Below are 17,882 nucleotides of genomic sequence, written 5' to 3'. Positions count from 1 at the left end.
CGCCGCGCCGCCGGCCAATAGGAGCGCGGCTCCCTAGCGCGACCGTCCAATGGGCTGCGCGGGAGATAGGGGGCGGGACAGGCGGGCCTAGCGCATGCGCAGAGCGCTCCCGCCCGTCCCCACCCCGCTTGCCGTCCATGAGGCGCGCCGGGGGAGTCTGCGCATGCGCGGCGCTTCCCGCGTTCACTCTGGAGCCTACCGAGGGCACCGGCGCCAAAATAACAAGAACCAACAAACCAACACCAAACGGGGCCGGATTTGCACCAAAAACCGCCGCTTTTTTTTTTTTTTTTTTTTTTTTTTAATGTATCGCTGGGCGGGGCCCGCGGCGCCTCAAGCGGGAGCCTCGTCGCCGTCGTAGCGCTCCTGCAGGTCGGCCACGTTGTCGACGGAGACGCGGCGCCAGCCGTCGGGGCCGACGTGGTAGACGGTGACGCGGCCGCCCGAGTAGGCGTCGCGGCGCGCCGCCTGGAAGATGGCGCGGCGGGCCAGGGCGCAGGCGGCCGCCACGGTGAGCCCCGGCGCCAGCCCGCGGTCCAGCACGCCGTAGGCGTAGGGGGAGCCCGAGCCCACGGCGAAGGCGGGGCCGGCCGCCCGCGTCCCCTCGCTGTCCACGTAGTACAGCCCTGCGGGAGGCGGCTCGCGGCCAGGCGGGCGGGGCCACCCAGCCCCGCCCACGGCCACCAGCCCCATGGCGGGGCTACTGACCCCCCCCCCCCCTTGGCCCCCAGCCCCACACACCCCAGGACGCACAGCCCACCCCATGGCTAGCAACCCCCTCCTGCAGACCCCAGCCCCACAACCATCAGGACCCATACCCTGCCCCGTGGCTACTGACCCCAACCCATGGCCCCCAGCCCCACAACCATCAGCACCCAGACCCTGTCCTGTGGCTAGCAACCCCCACCCATGGCCCCCAGCCTCACAGGGGCTACTGACCCCACCCCGCAGCCCCCAGCCCCACACACCCAGGACGCACAGCCCACCCCATGGCTAGCAACCCCCACCCATGGCCCCCAGCCTCACAGGGGCTACTGACCCCCCCCCGCAGCCCCCAGCCCCACACACCCAGGACGCACAGCCCACCCCATGGCTAGCAACCCCTTCCCGCGGCCCCCAGCCCCACACCCCAGGATGCACAGCCCACCCCATGGCTAGCGACCCCCCCCCGCAGCCCCCAGCCCCACACACCCCAGGACGCACAGCCCACCCCATGGCTACTGACCCCCTCCCGCAGCCCCCAGCCCCACACACCCCAGGACGCACAGCCCACCCCATGGCTACTGACCCCCACCCACGGCCACCAGCCCCACACACCCCAGCACGCACAGCCCACCCCATGGCTACTGACCCCCTCCCGCGGCCCCCCGCCCCCCGCAGCCCCCCGGCGCCGCCTCACCTGGCCCCCTCTTGTCCCAGCCGCAGATCATGGTGCCCATGCTGAGCCCCATCCCCTTGTACTGGTAGACCATGTTGGCCAGCAGCTTCGAGGCGGCGGCCACCGAGATGGGCTCCTTGTTGCGCAGCTCGTAGACGCGGCACTGCCGGGCCAGCAGGCGCTCCCAGAAGCTGCAGTCGGCGGCGCCGCCGGCCATCGTGCCCAGCAGGTACGGGTTGATCTCGATCACCTTGCGCACCGTCTGCGAGGCGATGTACGAGCCCGCCGTGGCCCGCGAGTCCACCGCCACCACCACGCCGTGCTCGAACTGGGGGGGCGGAAGGGGGGGGGGGGGGAAGGGGGGTCAGGCACGCCACGGGGGCTGGGGGTCCCCGCGGAGTCCCACATGGGACACGGGGGTCCCCACTGAACCCCAGGGCAGGGCTGGGGGTCCCCACAGGAAAGTTGGGGGTCCTGTCATGGAGCCTGAGGGTCCCCAAAGAACCCCACAGTACGGTTGGGGGGTCCCACCATGGAACATGGGGGTCCCCACAGTGGGTTCAGGGTCCTGCCATGGGGCCTCTGGGGGGTCCCACCAGGAGGGGCTGGGAGTCTCACCATAGGAGCTGGGGATCCCCACAGAGCCCCACAGCACGGCTGGGAGTCCCACCCTAGGACACGGGGGTCCCCACTGAACCCCATGGCAGGGCTAGGGGTCCCCACAGGAAGGTTGGGGGTCCCCACGGAGTCCCACATGGGACACGGGGGTCCCCACTGAACCCCAGGGCAGGGCTGGGGGTCCCCACAGGAAAGCTGAGGGTCCTGTCATGGAGCCTGAGGGTCCCCAAAGAACCCCACAGTATGGTTGGGGGGTCCCACCATGGAACATGGGGGTCCCCACAGTGGGTTCAGGGTCCTGCCATGGGGCCTCTGGGGGGTCCCACCAGGAGGGGCTGGGAGTCTCACCATAGGAGCTGGGGATCCCCACAGAGCCCCACAGCACGGCTGGGAGTCCCACCCTGGGACACGGGGGTCCCCACTGAACCCCATGGCAGGGCTGGGGGTCCCCACAGGAAGGTTGGGGGTCCCCACAGTAGGGCTGGGGGTCCCTGCGGAGCCCCACATGGGGTCAGGGGTCCCACCCCGGGACACAGGTGTCCCCACTGAACCCCATGGCAGGGCTGGAGGTCCCCACAGAGCCCCACATGTGGTCGGGGGTCCCACCATGGGACATGGGGGTCCCCACAGTGGGTTCAGGGTCCTGCCATGGGGCCTCTGTGGGGTCCTGCCGGGGAGGGCTGGAGGTCTCGCCATGGGAGCTGGGGGTCCCCACAGAGCCCCATGGCATGGCTGCGGGTCCCACCCTGGGACACAGGGATCCCCACAGTGGGTTGAGGGTCCTGCCATGGGGCATGGGGGTCCCCACAAAGCCCCACAGCAGGGTTGGGGAACCCCACAGGAGGGCTGGGGGTCCCCACAGAGCTCCACAGTACAGCTGGGGGTCCCCACAGGACAGTTGGGGGTCCCACCCTCGGACATGGGGGTCCCCACAGTGGGTTGAGGATTCTGCCATGGGGCCTGGGTGTCCCCACAAAGCCCCACAGCAGGGCTGGAGATCCCACCGTGGGATGTGGGGGTCCCCACAGAGCCGCACAGCAGGGCTGGGGGATCTACCATGGGGCTTGGGGATCCTGACATGGGGTTGGGGGTCCTGCCAGGGGGTCTGGGGGTCCCCAGAGAAAGGTTGGGGATCCCCATGGAAGGGCTGGGGTCCCACCACGGGATTTGGGGGTCCCCACTGCAGGGCTGGGTATCCCCACGGCAGGCCTCGGGGTCCCCACAGAGCCCCATAATGTGGGGTTGGGGGTCCCGTCATGGGGCCTGGGCCTCCCCACAGCAGGGTTGGGGGTCCCCACAGAGCCCCACGGCAGGGTTGGGGGTTTTGTCATGGGGCCTCGGGGTCCCCACGGTAGGGCTAGGGGTCCCTACTGAGCCCCACGGTGGGGTTGGGGGTTTTACTATGGGGTTTGGGGGTCCCCACAGAGCCCCATGTCACATTGGGGGTCCCCACAGTGGGTCGAAGGTCCCCACACAGCCCCGTTGCTGGGTGAGGGGATCTACCGCGGGACACGGGGAACCCCACAGAGGGCCTGGGGGTCCCCACAGAGACACACAGAGGGGTTGGGGGTCCTGCCATGGCACTCCACGGCGGGCTCGGGGGTCCCCACGAAGCCCCACGGCGGGCTCGGGGGTCCCTAGCCCCCCCCCAGCCCCCCTCCCCACCCGCCATGACTCACCTTAAAGGCCAGCGTGGTGGTGCCGTGCAGCATGTGGAGGCCGGGCCCGGGCAGGGGTCGCGGCACGGCCCGGGGAGGGGCGGCGAAGTCCCGCGGGGGACCGGGCCCGTCCCGGGGGGCGGCCAGGAGCGGCGGGTAGGCGCCGGGGGGCTCGGAGGCGCGGACAACGCTGGCCAGCGCCATCTTGGATCGGCGGCGGCGCCTCAAAATGGCGGCGCCCGGGGAGAGGCCCCGCCCACCGCGCCGCGCCGGGGGCGGGGGATCTGCCCCCCCCCGCCCCGCGGGACGGACGGACGGTCGGACAGACGGACACCCACCGCCCCCCACCCCCCCCACCCCGCAGCGCTCACCTGTGGGTCCCCCCGGGGAGCGGGTCTGCGGGAGGGGCGGGGGTACGGGGAAGGGGCGGGGCCTGGGGGCGGGGCCTGGGGGACGGGGTGTTCCAACGACCGGGCTGGGGGCGGGGCTAGTGGGGGAAGGGGTTGGGGCTAGTGAGAGAAGGGGCGGGGTGGGGTGGTTTCAGGGCGGGGCTTGTGAGCAAAGAGGCGGGGTTTGCCAAAGGGGCGGGGTTTGGGGTAGAGAACCGCCAGGGTGTAAGGCTCTGGGGAAGGGGCGGGGCTTGGGGCCGAGGGGGCGGGGTCTGGGAGCAGGGGTGGGGCTTTGAGGCAGCGAATGAACCAATGGTATGTGGGTTGGGGAAGGGGCGTGGCTTCAGAGCCGAAAGAGGCGTGGCCTGAGAGCCGAGGGGGCAGAGCTTGACCGCTGAGAGGGTGTGGCTCGAGCGTCAAGGGGGCGGGGCTTATCGAAGGGGGTGGGGTTTGGGCACCGAACCACCAACTTGTGAGGCGGGGGAGGGGCGGGGCTTGTGGCTGAGGGGCGGGGATTGGGAGCTGAGAGGCGGGGATTGGGAGCTGAGGGGGCGGGGCTTATAAGCTTGGAGAGGGGTAGGGGTAGAACTGGCCCAGGGGGGCGGGGCTTGGGGCTGAGTGGGCGGGGCTTGGGAGTGCAGCAGGCAGGACTTGGGTGAAAAGCAGGCGGTTTCGGGGTCGCTCAGCCGCGCTGGAGGCCGGAGGGGTCGCGGAGCCCCAATGGGAACCACCCACCTGGGGGGGGGGGGGTGTCACGCAAAGCATGCTGGGTGCCCCCCTCCGCTGTGGGGGGGGTGCCACACCCAACATGGCGGCGGTTTGGGGGTGTCTCACCTGCCATACAGGGGTGCCGTGGGCCGGGGAGGGCTCCAGCGGGGTGGAGCGGCTGTTTTGGGGTGGGGGTGGGGTGTCACCATTTGGGGGGAATCCCCAGGAATTCGGGGGGGCCCCCTCAAATTAGGGGAGCCCCCCCTTACCTCACCACTTGGCCGCTCAGCTGCCGGCGGGGCTGGGGGGTGACTGGAAAGGAAGGAGCCATTTTGGGGGACCCCTAAGAATAAAGGGGGGGGAGGAGGGGCGGGGGGAACCCCAAATCTTTTGGGGGGGGCACCTACCTGTCTGCGCTGGGGAGGTGATGCCGACCGGCCGCGGTGTGCTGCTCCTGTGCATGGAGAAATACGGGGGGCTGCCGCTGCCAGCAGTGACCCCCGAAACCCCACGGCGAGGGGTGCGAGGGTGGGGGGCTCACCTGCTGCTCCCTCGCCAGCCAGGGGAGATCTGCGGGGAGAGAAAATGGGGGTCACTGGGGTGGGGTGGGGAAGAGAAAGGAGGGTGGGGTTGGGGGTCACCTGAGCGCGGCGCAGCTCCCTGTTCTCCCGCCGCAGCGCCTCCAGCTCCCTGTGTGTGTGTTGGGGGGGTGATGGGGGGTGATGTGGGGTGAAACCCCCCCCCCCCCCAAATGGGGCTAAAGGGGGGACGACGACACACAGACCCTCCCATAATGGTGGGTAATGGGGGGGCCAGACCTCACCAAGATGGCAGCCCTGGGGAAGACCCTCCCAAGATGGCGGGTTGACCCCACCAAAATGGCGGCCAATGGGGGAGGGGTATGACCCCACCAATATGGTGGCCATTGGGGCGGGGAAATGACCCAATATGGCAGCCCTGAGAAGACAACCCCCCCCAAGACAGTGGCTGTGGGGGGAGATGGGGAGTGACCACCCCCAGATGGCAGCCATGGGAGGGGGAGTGACCCCCCAAGATGGCGGCCTTCGGGAGAGGGATGGACGCCAAGATGGCGGCCATGGTGGGGGAGTGGCCCCAAGATGGCGGCCCTGGCCAAGGCATCACCTCTCGCGGGCCTGGAGGAGGCGGCGGGCGTCGTCCAGCGCCGCCTGGGCGCGGCGGGCGCGTTCCCTGTGCGAGGCCAGCAGCAGGTCGCTCTGCGCCCGCTGGAATCGCCACACCTGTGGGGCAGAGCCGTCGGGGGCAGCATGGGGCTCACCGCCCTTCCTCCCCCTCCTCCTCCTCCTCCTCACCTGGGAGATGTGGGCGAGGTGCTTGAGGGCGATGTCAGCCGGGCTCTTGAAGAAGAGCTTCTCCTGGGGGCGCATCTGCGGGGAGGGAGACGAGGGTGAGGAAGGCTCAAGATGGCGGGTGGGGAGGGGGGACACAACTCGCCTTGTCGGACACGGGGAGGTAGCGGCACTCGGTGGCGCAGATGGGGCACGGACCTGCCGCGGGAAAAGGAGAGAAATACCTCGCGGCTGCCCAAAACGGGCGGTTTTGAGGGGAAAATGTTGGGGGGGGGGTGTCCCTCCCGCCCACCATTTTGAGCCTCCCTCATCCTCATCCGCCATTTTAGAGGTGAGGGGGCGCCCACCCGCCATCTACAGTGAGGGGCTCCCACCCCATAGAGTGAGGGGCTCGTACCCCCATTTGGGGCGAGGGGCTCGTACCCCCATTTGGGGCGAGGGGCTCATACCCGCGGCCCCGCAGGCGGCGCACAGCAGGTGCCCGCAGCTGGTGACGGCGAAGCGGGCGCCATCGGGGCGGAAGCAGCGGTTGCAGTGGAACCAGTCCATGGCGGCCGTAAGGGACCTGAGGGGACGCCGTGAGGGAGGTGAGGGGACCCTGTGAGGGAGCTGAGGGGACGCCGTGAGGGAGGCGAGGGGACGCTGTGAGGGGACGCCGTGAGGGAGGCGAGGGGACGCCGTGAGGGAGGCGAGGGGACGCTGTGAGGGAGGCGAGGGGACGCCGTGAGGGAGGTGAGGGGACGCCGTGAGGGAGGTGAGGGGACACTGTGAGGGAGGTGAGGGGACGCTGTGAGGGAGGCGAGGGGACGCTGTGAGGGGACGCCGTGAGGGAGGCGAGGGGACGCCGTGAGGGAGGCGAGGGGACGCTGTGAGGGAGGCGAGGGGACGCCGTGAGGGAGGTGAGGGGACGCCGTGAGGGAGGTGAGGGGACACTGTGAGGGAGGCGAGGGGACACTGTGAGGGAGGCGAGGGGACGCCGTGAGGGAGGCGAGGGGACGCCGTGAGGGAGCTGAGGGGACGCCGTGAGGGAGGTGAGGGGACACTGTGAGGGAGGTGAGGGGACGCTGTGAGGGAGGCGAGGGGACGCCGTGAGGGAGGTGAGGGGACACTGTGAGGGAGGTGAGGGGACGCCATGAGGGAGGTGAGGGGACGCCGTGAGGGAGGTGAGGGGACACTGTGAGGGAGGCGAGGGGACACTGTGAGGGAGGTGAGGGGACGCCGTGAGGGAGGCGAGGGGATATTGTGAGGGAGGCGAGGGGACCCTGTGAGGGAGGCGAGGGGACACTGTGAGGGAGGCGAGGGGACGCCGTGAGGGAGGTGAGGGGACACTGTGAGGGAGGCGAGGGGACGCTGTGAGGGAGGTGAGGGGACACTGTGAGGGAGGCGAGGGGACGCCATGAGGGAGGTGAGGGGACGCCGTGAGGGAGGCGAGGGGACGCCGTGAGGGAGGTGAGGGGACACTGTGAGGGAGCTGAGGGGACGCCATGAGGGAGGTGAGGGGACGCCGTGAGGGAGGTGAGGGGACGCCGTGAGGGAGGTGAGGGGACGCTGTGAGGGGACGCCGTGAGGGAGGCGAGGGGACGCTGTGAGGGAGCTGAGGGGACGCCGTGAGGGAGGTGAGGGGACGCTGTGAGGGAGGTGAGGGGACACCGTGAGGGAGGTGAGGGGACACTGTGAGGGAGGCGAGGGGACGCCATGAGGGAGGTGAGGGGACGCCGTGAGGGAGGTGAGGGGACGCTGTGAGGGAGCTGAGGGGACGCCGTGAGGGAGGTGAGGGGACGCTGTGAGGGAGGTGAGGGGACACCGTGAGGGAGGTGAGGGGACACTGTGAGGGAGCTGAGGGGACGCCATGAGGGAGGTGAGGGGACGCTGTGAGGGAGGCGAGGGGACACTGTGAGGGAGGCGAGGGGACGCCGTGAGGGAGGTGAGGGGACGCCGTGAGGGAGGTGAGGGGACACCGTGAGGGAGGTGAGGGGACGCTGTGAGGGAGCTGAGGGGACGCCATGAGGGAGGTGAGGGGACGCTGTGAGGGAGGCGAGGGGACACTGTGAGGGAGGCGAGGGGACACCGTGAGGGAGGTGAGGGGACGCTGTGAGGGAGGTGAGGGGACACTGTGAGGGAGGCGAGGGGACACTGTGAGGGAGGCGAGGGGACGCCGTGAGGGAGGCGAGGGGACGCCGTGAGGGAGCTGAGGGGACGCTGTGAGGGAGGCGAGGGGACGCCGTGAGGGAGCTGAGGGGACGCCATGAGGGAGGCGAGGGGACGCCGTGAGGGAGGTGAGGGGACCCTGTGAGGGAGGTGAGGGGACACTGTGAGGGAGGTGAGGGGACACTGTGAGGGAGGCGAGGGGACGCCGTGAGGGAGGTGAGGGGACGCCGTGAGGGAGGTGAGGGGACACTGTGAGGGAGGCGAGGGGACGCCGTGAGGGAGGCGAGGGGACGCCGTGAGGGAGCTGAGGGGACGCTGTGAGGGAGGCGAGGGGACGCCGTGAGGGAGCTGAGGGGACGCCATGAGGGAGGCGAGGGGACGCCGTGAGGGAGGTGAGGGGACCCTGTGAGGGAGGTGAGGGGACGCTGTGAGGGAGGTGAGGGGACGCTGTGAGGGAGGTGAGGGGACGCCGTGAGGGAGGTGAGGGGACACCGTGAGGGAGCTGAGGGGACGCCGTGAGGGAGGCGAGGGGACGCCGTGAGGGAGGTGAGGGGACGCTGTGAGGGAGGTGAGGGGACACTGTGAGGGAGGCGAGGGGACGCTGTGAGGGGACGCCGTGAGGGAGCTGAGGGGACACCGTGAGGGAGGTGAGGGGACACCGTGAGGGAGCTGAGGGGACACCGTGAGGGAGGCGAGGGGACGCCGTGAGGGAGGTGAGGGGACGCTGTGAGGGATGTGAGGGGACACTGTGAGGGAGGCGAGGGGACGCTGTGAGGGGACGCCGTGAGGGAGGCGAGGGGACGCCGTGAGGGAGGCGAGGGGACGCCATGAGGGAGGCGAGGGGACGCTGTGAGGGAGGCGAGGGGACGCTGTGAGGGAGGCGAGGGGACGCTGTGAGGGAGGTGAGGGGACGCCGTGAGGGAGGCGAGGGGACGCCATGAGGGAGGTGAGGGGACGCCGTGAGGGAGGTGAGGGGACACTGTGAGGGAGGCGAGGGGACGCCGTGAGGGAGGTGAGGGGACGCTGTGAGGGAGGTGAGGGGACGCCATGAGGGAGGCGAGGGGACGCCATGAGGGAGGCGAGGGGACGCTGTGAGGGAGGCGAGGGGACACTGTGAGGGAGGCGAGGGGACACTGTGAGGGAGGCTTGGGATGACAGTGAGGAGGGTGAGGGGATACCGTGAGGAAGGGTTGGGATGTCAGCGAGGAGATGGCGTGAGGGAGGCTCAGGATGGCGGGAAGCCTGAGGAGAAGAGGGAGGGGCCCGACCGCGGCTGTTGAAAAGGGCGGGAAAGCTGAGGGGGCGGAGCCTCTGTGAAGGGGCGGGGACACGCCAAAGGAGGCGTGGTGGCTACTCAGAAAGGGGCGGGGCCACTGCCTTAAATGGGGCGGGAAGGGGCGGAGCCATTGGTCTAAAAGCAGTGGTTGTGCCTCTAAAAGGGGTGTGGCCATTCAGCTACAGGGCCCAGTACAGGCCAGGGCATCCCAGTATGGGGGGGGGCCCAACCCTGTATGGGGGGGTGTGTCAGCATTCCAGTTTGGAGTCCCCAAACACAGTTTGGGCTCCCAGTCCTCCCCAGTCCCTCCCAGTGCCCCCAACCTATAGGTCCTGTAGGGGCTTATGGGGGTCCAATGGGGGGATGGGGGGAGCTATAGGGGATCCCATGGCGGGGGATGAAAGGGGGAATGGGGACAGGGGGTGTGTGTGGGGGTACGGGGTTGCTATGGAGGGCTATAGGGGGCTATGGGGGGTCTTGGGGGGGCTGTAGGGGCTATAGGGGGGGCCATACGGTGCCACCCCCCCCCATACCTTGCCGCTCCAGGGGCACGGCCCCGCCACGGGGGGGCCGAGCGGGGCGGGGCGGGGCCGAGCGGGGCCGAGCGGAGCCGAGCGGAGCCGAGCGGAGCCGAGCGGGGCCGAGCGGGGCCGAGCGGGGCCGAGCGGGGCCGAGCGGGGCGGGGCGGGGCCGAGCGGGGCCGAGCGGAGCCGAGCGGGGCCGAGCGGGGCGGGGCGGGGCCGAGCGGGGCCGAGCGGGGCCGAGCGGAGCCGAGCGGGGCCGAGCGGAGCCGAGCGGAGCCGAGCGGAGCCGAGCGGGGCCGAGCGGGGCCGAGCGGGGCGGGGCGGGGCCGAGCGGGGCGGGGCGGGGCCGAGCGGGGCCGAGCGGAGCCGAGCGGGGCCGAGCGGAGCCGAGCGGAGCCGAGCGGGGCCGAGCGGGGCCGAGCGGGGCGGGGCGGGGCCGAGCGGGGCCGAGCGGAGCCGAGCGGAGCCGAGCGGGGCCGAGCGGGGCCGAGCGGGGCGGGGCGGGGCCGGGCGGGGCCGAGCGGGGCCGAGCGGGGCCGAGCGGGGCCGAGCGGGGCCGGGCGGGGCGGGGCGGGGCGGGGCCGAGCGGGGCCGAGCGGGGCCGAGCGGGGCCGAGCGGGGCCGAGCGGGGCCGAGCGGGGCGGGGCGGGGCCGAGCGGGGCCGGGCGGGGCGGGGCGGGGCGGGGCCGAGCGGGGCCGAGCGGGGCCGAGCGGGGCCGAGCGGGGCCGGGCGGGGCGGGGCGGGGCGGGGCCGAGCGGGGCCGAGCGGGGCGGGGCGGGGCCGAACCCACCCGAAGGGGCCCGAGAGGACTCACTACCCCGCTAGTATCCCCCCAGCACCCCCCAGCACCCCCCAGCACCCCCCAGCACCCCCCAGTCGCCTCCTAGTACCCTCCGAGAACCCCCAACTACCCCCCTAATACCCCCCCAGTACCCCCAAGCACCTCCCCAGTAGCTCCCAGTCCCCCCCAGTGCCCCCCCTAGCCCGTCCCCATGGCCGCCGTCCCCCCCAGTCCCCCCCAGCGCTCCCAGTCCCCCTCCCCCGGCCCTCCCATGGCCCCCTCCGGCCCCGGGCAGAGTCCGTGGGTCAGGATGTGGGTCAGGCCGTGGGGCAGAATGTGGGGCGCCGTGGGGCAGGCGGCGGGCAGCGGCCTGCACGGGGGGGCCGGGGGGGGGGCCGCTGGCGGGGAAGGTAGCCGTGGTGACGGCCTCCACCGATGGGTGAGTGACCCCCGTGCCCCGCTGCGCCCCATAGCGCCCCATAGCGCCCCACTGTGCCCCACAGCCGCGCCCCACTGTGACCCCCAGAGCCCCCCAGACCCTCCCCGCCCTTGAGACCCCTCGACCCCTGTGTCCCCCCCGGCCTCCCCAGCCCCCCATCGCCCCATAGCTCTCCCACCCCACAGTGCCCCACGGCCCCCCAGCCCCCGCAACCCCATAGCCCCCATCTGACCTATAGCCCCACAGCCCCCAATAGAGGGCCCCATAGATCCCCCATAGTTCCCCTGCCCCATAGCCCCCCCCAGCCCCCCATCACCCCATAGCCCACATCACCCCATGGCACCCCCCTGTCCACCCCTGCCCCACACCCCCATAACCCCCCATAGCCCCCACAGCCCCCTGCCCCCACCCCCCCACCCCCCATAGCCCCCCATAGCCCCCCCCACCCCCCTCACCCCCCACCCCCCCTGCCCCCCACGGCCCCAGCCCCCCGCCCCACCCTGCGTGCCCCCCAGGATCGGGCTGGCGGTGGCGGCGCGGCTGGCGGAGGCGGGGGCGCGGGTGGTGCTGAGCTCCCGCCGTGAGCCCCATGTGGCGGCCGCCGTGGGGCAGCTGAGGGGCCGGGGGCTGGAGGTCAGTGGCGTTGTCTGCCATGTGGGGCAGCCCCACAGCCGCCAGGGCCTCGTCCAGAAGGTGAGGGGCTTGGGGGGCCTGGGGGGGTGGGGTTATGGGGCACCGTGGGGCACTGGAGCTATGGGGTGCCGGGTGTCCCGTGGGGCTGTGGGGTGCTGTGGGGCACTGTGGGGCGCCATGATGCACTGGGCTATGGGGCACAGGGGGTCCTGTGGGACTGTGGGGCGCTGTGGGGCACTAGGGCTATGGGGCACTGGGCTGGGGGTGCTGTGGGGCACTGTGGGTCACTGGAGCTATGGGGTGCCGGGTGCCCCGTGCGGCACTGTGAGGTGCAGTGGGGCACTGTGGGGCGCCATGACGCACTGGGCTATGGGGCACAGGGGGTCCTGTGGGTCTGTGGGGTGCCGTGGGGCACTGTGGGGCACTAGGGCTATGGGGCACTGGGCTGTGGGGTGCTGTGGGGCACTGTGGGGCACTGGGGCTATGGGACACTGGGCTGTGGGGTGCTGTTGGGTGCCGTGGGGCACTGTGGGTCACTAGGGCTATGGGGCACTGGGCTACGGGGCGCTATGGGGCACTGTGGGGCACTGGGGCTATGGGGCGCTGTGGGGCACCGTGGGGCGCTGTGGGGCACTGTGCTGTGGGGCACCATGGGGCGCTGTGGCGCACTGGGCTGTGGGGCACCGTGGGGTGCTGTGGGGGTGCTGTGGGGCGCTGTGGGGCACTGGGCTGTGGGGCGCCGGGCTATGGGGCACTGTGGGGTGCCGTGGGGTGCTGTGGGGCACCGTGGGGCGCTGTGGGGCACTGTGCTGTGGGGCACCGTGGGGCGCTGTGGGGCGCCGGGCTATGGGGCACTGTGGGGTGCCGTGGGACGCTGTGGGGCACTGTGCTGTGGGGCACTGTGGGGCGCTGGAGCTATGGGGTGCCGGGTGCCCCGTGCGGCACTGTGAGGTGCAGTGGGGCACTGTGGGGCGCCATGACGCACTGGGCTATGGGGCACAGGGGGTCCTGTGGGTCTGTGGGGTGCCGTGGGGCACTAGGGCTATGGGGCACTGGGCTGTGGGGTGCTGTGGGGCACTGTGGGGCACTGGGGCTATGGGACACTGGGCTGTGGGGTGCTGTTGGGTGCCGTGGGGCACTGTGGGTCACTAGGGCTATGGGGCACTGGGCTAAGGGGCGCTATGGGGCACTGTGGGGCACTGGGGCTATGGGGCGCTGTGGGGCACCGTGGGGCGCTGTGGGGCACTGTGCTGTGGGGCACCGTGGGGCGCTGTGGCGCACTGTGCTGTGGGGCACCGTGGGGCGCTGTGGGGCGCCGGGCTATGGGGCACTGTGGGGTGCCGTGGGACGCTGTGGGGCACTGTGCTGTGGGGCACTGTGGGGTGCCGTGGGGCGCTGTGGGGCACTGGGCTGTGGGGCACTGTGGGGCGCTGTGGGGTGCCGTGGGGCGCTGTGGGGCACTGGGCTGTGGGGCGCTGTGGGGCACTGGGCTGTGGGGCACTGTGGGGCGCCGTGGGGCGCTGTGGGGCACTGGGCTGTGGGGCGCTGTGGGGCACTGGGCTGTGGGGCGCCGTGGGGCGCTGTGGGTCACCAGGGTCCCTCCCCCAGGCCCTGGAGACCTACGGGGGCATCGACATCCTGGTGTCCAACGCGGCCGCCAACCCCGCCTTCGGCAGCACCCTCGACGCTGACGAGGCCGTCTGGGAGAAGGTGGGACACGCCCCCGGCCACGCCCCCAGCCCCGCCCCCGGGCCCCACCCCCGGGCCCCGCCCCTGACCCCGCCCCAAAGATCTTCCAGGTCAACGTGACGGCGGCGGCCATGTTGATCAAGCTGGTGGTGCCCCACATGGAGAAGAGGGGGTGAGCGGGCGGGGCTGTTGGGGAGGGGTGGGGCCGTGGGGGCGTGGTTGGGGGTTGGACACACCCATGCCAAGCCTTGCGCTCCTCCCCCCATGCAGGGGCGGGGTCATCGTGCTGGTGTCATCGCTGGCTGGGTACACGCCCTTCCCGGTGAGGGGCGTGGGGGCGTGGGGCGGGGCCACGGGGGTGGGTGGGGCCAGGGCGTGGCGGGGGCGTGGGAGTGGGCGCGGCAGTGGGGCGTTGGCCAACAGCCAGATGGGCCTTGGGTCAGGCCGGGTTGGAGCAGCGAGGGCTAGGGTGGGGTGGGCGTGGCAGGGTGTGGCAGCGGGCGTGGCTGAGGGTGTGGCAGCGTGGGGGCGGGGTGCGGGCTGAGGGCCAGGTGTTTGATTGGCTGTTGGGTCAGGCCGGGTGGGAGTGGTGGGTGTTGGGGCGTGGCGAGCGAGAGGGCGGGGCAGTGGGTGGGGCAGTGGGTGGGGCAGCGGGCGGGGCAGTGGGCGTGGCAGCGGGCGGGGCAGCGGGCGCGACGCGTTGGCCGACGGCCGGTCGGTTGGTCGGGCGTTGGGTCGGGCGGCAGCGGTGGGGGTGTGTGGGGTGGGGTGTGGCAGGGCGTGGCGGGTTCCGGGGGCGTGGCCTGACGGGCGCGGTGGGCGTGGCCAGGGCCTGGGTCCCTACAGCGTGAGCAAGGCGGCGCTGCTGGGGCTGGTGAAGGCGCTGGCGCCCGAGCTCCGCCCCCGCAACGTCCGCGTCAACGCCGTCGCCCCCGGCCTCGTCCGGACCCGCTTCAGCGCTGCCGTGAGGGGCGGGGCCGCGGGGGGGCGGGGCCTGACCGGGCGGGGCCGCGGGGGGGGCGGACCGATGGGGCACGGCTTTGCCGGCCAACGGTGGGGCGGGAGCTCGGGGAGGTGGGACTTGGGGTGGGCGGGGCCTGGGGGGGCGGGGTTCGGGTGTGGGGTGGAGCCTCCGGGGGGCAGGGCGTGGTAGGGGTGTGGCCCTGGGGTGGGCGGGGGCCTCGGAAGGGCGGGGCCCGTTGGTGGGTGGTGCCTGGAGGGGCGAGTGAACGGGAGGGTCATGGGTGGGGCAGGCGGGCGTGGCCAGGGAGGGCGTGGCCCGGGGAGGGCGTGGCCGTGACCACACCCTCTCCCGCAGCTCTGGGAGGACGAAGCGATGCGGGAGCGGGTGATGTCATCGATGGGCATCGACAGGTGGGGCCCGGGCGTGTGGGTGGGTCCCCTCGGGGGGGGGGGGGAGGGGAGGGGCGGGCCCAGGCGACCCCGTGACCTTTCACCCCTCCCCCCCCAGGCTGGGGACGCCATTGGACGTGGCCGAGGTCGTGACCTTCCTCTGCTGCCCGGCCGCCGCCTACATCGCCGGGGAGACCATCGTGGTGGCCGGGGGGGCCCCATCCCGCCTGTAGGGCGCCCGAGGGGCGGGGCCCGAGGGGCGGGGCCCGAGGGGCGGGGCCTGTGGGGGCAGGGACACGGGCGGGGCCCTCCCGGGGTCACCCCCCCCCCCCCCCCCCAATAAAGGCCGTTGCAGGAACTGAAGGGCGGGGCCACAACATGGTGGCCTCTGCTTCGGGCGGCCATCTTGGGTGGGGCGGGCGGCCATCTTGGGTGGGGCGGGCGGCCATCTTGGGTGGGGCGGGCAGCCATCTTGTCGCACCCCTCAGGGCGGCGCAGCCAGGCCGGAGGCATGGGCGGGGCGTGGGCGGGGTTTATTGGGGGTCCCACGTGGGGGCGTGTCCCGCCTCCTGCAGCCCCTCCCCCTCCTCCAGCCCCTCCAGGCGCCCGGCTTCTCGCAGCAGCCGGTAGTAACGGGGCCGGTGACGGGCCAGGAACACGCTGAGCTTCCCGGGGACCCGGCGCCGGGGCTCCGCCCCTGGGGTCGCGGGGTCGCGGGGTCGCGGGGTCGCGGGGTCGCGGGGTCACGGGGGGAGAAGAAAGGCACCGGAGTTGGGGGGGGCCCTTGGGACGCCCCCATCGGGCCCTGCCCCACATTCCTCCCTGTGCCCCCCCCAGCCCCCGGCTCGCCCCATGCCCCCCATCTCCCCACATGTCCCCATGACTCCCATCTCCCCCGCCCAGCCTCACCCCCTATCACACCCCCCACGCGCCCCCCATCTCCCCTACCCCCCATGACCCTCCCATTCCCCCCCCCAGCCCCATCTCCCCCAGGACCCCCAATCTCCCCCGCGACCCCCCGTGACCCCCCGTGACCCCCTCCCCGCTCACCCAGCGCCCGGCAGAGCCCCTCCACGCGCCCCCCTCCCCCTCCCTGCCCCCCATGACCCCCCGTGACCCCCCGTGACCCCCCGTGACCCCCTCCCCGCTCACCCAGCGCCCGGCAGAGCCCCTCCACGCGCCCCCCTCCCCCCCCCGCCCCCCGTGACCCCCCGTGACCCCCCGTGACCCCTCCCCGCTCACCCAGCGCCCGGCAGAGCCCCTCCACGCGCCCCCCTCCCCCCCCCGCCCCCCGTGACCCCCTCCCCGCTCACCCAGCGCCCGGCAGAGCCCCTCCCCGCCCCCCGTGACCCCCCGTGACCCCCTCCCCGCTCACCCAGCGCCCGGCAGAGCCCCTCCACGCGCCCCCTGGCCGCCGCCACCTCGGGGGCGCCCCCGGCCGCCACCTCCTGCTCCACCTCGCCCAGCCCGTAGCCGAAGTCGGCCTCGTCCAGCACCACGCGCAGCCCCCCAAGGAGGGCGCCCCGGCGCCGCGTCACGAAGGAGGCCGTGGGGCGCAGCCCCAGGGGGCCCAGGGCCGCCCCCACGCTGCCCCACGGCCCCCCCCGTGCCCCCAGCACCCGCCGCAGCTCCCCCAGCACCGCCGCGTCGCCCCACACCTCCCGGTAGGCCGTGGTGGCGCTGGGGGGTGGGGGGGGGCTGGGGGGAAGCTCGGGGCCGCTGTGGGGCTCAGAGCCGCTATGGGTCTCGGGGCCGCTATGGGGCTCGGGGCTGCTACGAGTCTCAGAGCTGCTATGGGGCTTGGGGCCTCTATGGGGCTCATGGTTGCTATGGGGGTCAGGGCCTCTATGTGGCTCATGGTTGCTATGGGGCTCGGGGCCGCTACCAGTCTCAGAGCTGCTATGGGGCCCAGGGCCGCTATGGGGAGCCGAGGGCTGCCTATGCGGGGGCTCAGAGCCACTAGGGGTCTTGGGGCCACTATGGGGCTCAGGAGCTCTACGGGTCTCAGAGCCGCTATGGGGCTCAGGGCCTCTAGGGCCACTATGGGGCTCATGGTTGCTATGGGAGTCAGGGCCTCTATGGGGTTCAGGGCCTCTATGGGGCTCATGGTTGCTATGGGGCTTGAGGCCGCTACGAGTCTCAGAGCTGCTATGGGGCTCAGAGCCGCTATGGGGCAGCTGGGGGTCGCTCCCGGCCGCTTCGGGGGGGCTGTGGGTGGCTTCAGCGTCTTTCCGTGTCTCGGTGGCGCCGTGGGGCAGGCATGGGGCACCGTGGGGCAGCTTGAGCTGCCAGCCCTGGCCCTGGCGGTGCCGCAGCCAGATGTCAGCGCGGCCCAGGGGGGCGTCGGGGCCGTCGAAGTAGGTGTCGCGGAAGGGGGGGATGTGGGGCAGCCCCACGGCGCCCAGCGCCGCCAGCGCTGCCTCTGTCCCCGGCCCCACGGTGAACTTCACCTCCACCTCGATGAGGCCCGACGGGGGGGCTGGGGGGGGATGTGGGGCTCAGGGCGGTGCGGCAGCCCCAGAGGGACCCCAGTGCCCCCCCGGGCCCCATAGAGCCCCCTCAGTTACCCCCAGTGCCCCACAGGGACCTTCCAGTGCCCTATAGCGCCCCCCGAGTGCCCCATTCAGCCCCCCAGTGCCACATAGAGCCACTCCAGCACCCCATAGAGCCCGCCCCAGTTACCCACAGTGTCCCACAGAGCCCCCCAGGGACACTCCAGTGCCCTATAGAGCCCCCCCAGTGCCCCACATCGCCCGGCCCATCCCATAATACCCGGCGCGGTCTCCATGGCGACGCCCTCGGTCACGGGGGAAGGACAGAGGGGGGAGGGGCGGCCCCGAGGCACGATGGGATCGGGGGGAGGGGCCGTGGAGGACCGAGGGAGGGGCGGGGCCTCCCGGCCACAGGGGGCAGGGCCTGTGGGGCACTGGGGGATACTGGGAGAGCACTGGGGGATACT

General features: G+C 72.6%; 4 protein-coding genes across 4 annotated transcripts; 1 reads left to right on the top strand and 3 right to left on the bottom strand.

The window, feature by feature from the left end:
* Positions 1-277: 277 nt before the first annotated feature.
* PSMB5 (proteasome 20S subunit beta 5) lies at positions 278-4,056 on the bottom strand. Its single transcript, XM_064475482.1, has 3 exons — positions 3,676-4,056; positions 1,400-1,706; positions 278-626 (listed from the first exon to the last, which is right to left on the bottom strand). Exons 1-3 carry the CDS (start codon positions 3,856-3,858, stop codon positions 334-336), a joined length of 783 nt encoding a protein of 260 aa, XP_064331552.1. The 5' UTR covers positions 3,859-4,056; the 3' UTR covers positions 278-333.
* A 122-nt stretch (positions 4,057-4,178) lies between these two features.
* Positions 4,179-6,688, bottom strand: RNF212B (ring finger protein 212B). The gene is made up of 9 exons (XM_064475481.1): positions 6,529-6,688; positions 6,083-6,277; positions 5,895-6,010; positions 5,393-5,441; positions 5,293-5,321; positions 5,159-5,205; positions 5,021-5,063; positions 4,878-4,929; positions 4,179-4,778 (listed from the first exon to the last, which is right to left on the bottom strand). Exons 1-9 carry the CDS (start codon positions 6,589-6,591, stop codon positions 4,602-4,604), a joined length of 771 nt encoding a protein of 256 aa, XP_064331551.1. The 5' UTR covers positions 6,592-6,688; the 3' UTR covers positions 4,179-4,601.
* A 4,455-nt stretch (positions 6,689-11,143) lies between these two features.
* Positions 11,144-15,260, top strand: LOC135318300 (dehydrogenase/reductase SDR family member 4-like). Its single transcript, XM_064475473.1, is given in 9 exon segments — positions 11,144-11,205; positions 11,207-11,248; positions 11,764-11,941; positions 13,490-13,591; positions 13,672-13,742; positions 13,841-13,892; positions 14,400-14,534; positions 14,889-14,944; positions 15,042-15,260. Coding segments are annotated over 9 exon segments (813 nt in total). The 3' UTR covers positions 15,157-15,260.
* A 164-nt stretch (positions 15,261-15,424) lies between these two features.
* On the bottom strand, positions 15,425-17,764 carry THTPA (thiamine triphosphatase). Its single transcript, XM_064475471.1, has 3 exons — positions 17,696-17,764; positions 16,299-17,402; positions 15,425-15,620 (listed from the first exon to the last, which is right to left on the bottom strand). Exons 1-3 carry the CDS (start codon positions 17,709-17,711, stop codon positions 15,457-15,459), a joined length of 1,284 nt encoding a protein of 427 aa, XP_064331541.1. The 5' UTR covers positions 17,712-17,764; the 3' UTR covers positions 15,425-15,456.
* Between the last annotated feature and the right edge of the window lie 118 nt (positions 17,765-17,882).

The sequence above is a fragment of the Phalacrocorax carbo genome, chromosome 29, assembly GCF_963921805.1.
Source record: "Phalacrocorax carbo chromosome 29, bPhaCar2.1, whole genome shotgun sequence".
Lineage (NCBI taxonomy): Eukaryota > Metazoa > Chordata > Aves > Suliformes > Phalacrocoracidae > Phalacrocorax > Phalacrocorax carbo.
The sequence above is the reverse complement of the archived record's forward strand: the minus strand, read 5'-3'. Positions and strand labels throughout refer to the sequence as shown.

Coding starts and splice junctions, on each gene's coding strand:
- PSMB5 (XM_064475482.1), bottom strand. CDS start 3,858: ATGGCGCTGGCCAGCGTTGTCCGCGCCTCCGAGCCCCCCGGCGCCTAC. Junction 1,707..3,675: donor CCACCACGCTGGCCTTTAAG/GTGAGTCATGGC, acceptor CCGCCCCCCCAG/TTCGAGCACGGCGTGGTGGT. Junction 627..1,399: donor CTGGGACAAGAGGGGGCCAG/GTGAGGCGGCGC, acceptor CGCCTCCCGCAG/GGCTGTACTACGTGGACAGC.
- RNF212B (XM_064475481.1), bottom strand. CDS start 6,591: ATGGCGCCCGCTTCGCCGTCACCAGCTGCGGGCACCTGCTGTGCGCCG. Junction 5,322..5,392: donor GGGAGCTGCGCCGCGCTCAG/GTGACCCCCAAC, acceptor CTCTCCCCGCAG/ATCTCCCCTGGCTGGCGAGG. Junction 5,206..5,292: donor GGCTGGCGAGGGAGCAGCAG/GTGAGCCCCCCA, acceptor CTCCATGCACAG/GAGCAGCACACCGCGGCCGG.
- THTPA (XM_064475471.1), bottom strand. Junction 15,621..16,298: donor GGGGCTCTGCCGGGCGCTGG/GTGAGCGGGGAG, acceptor CCGCGACCCCAG/GGGCGGAGCCCCGGCGCCGG.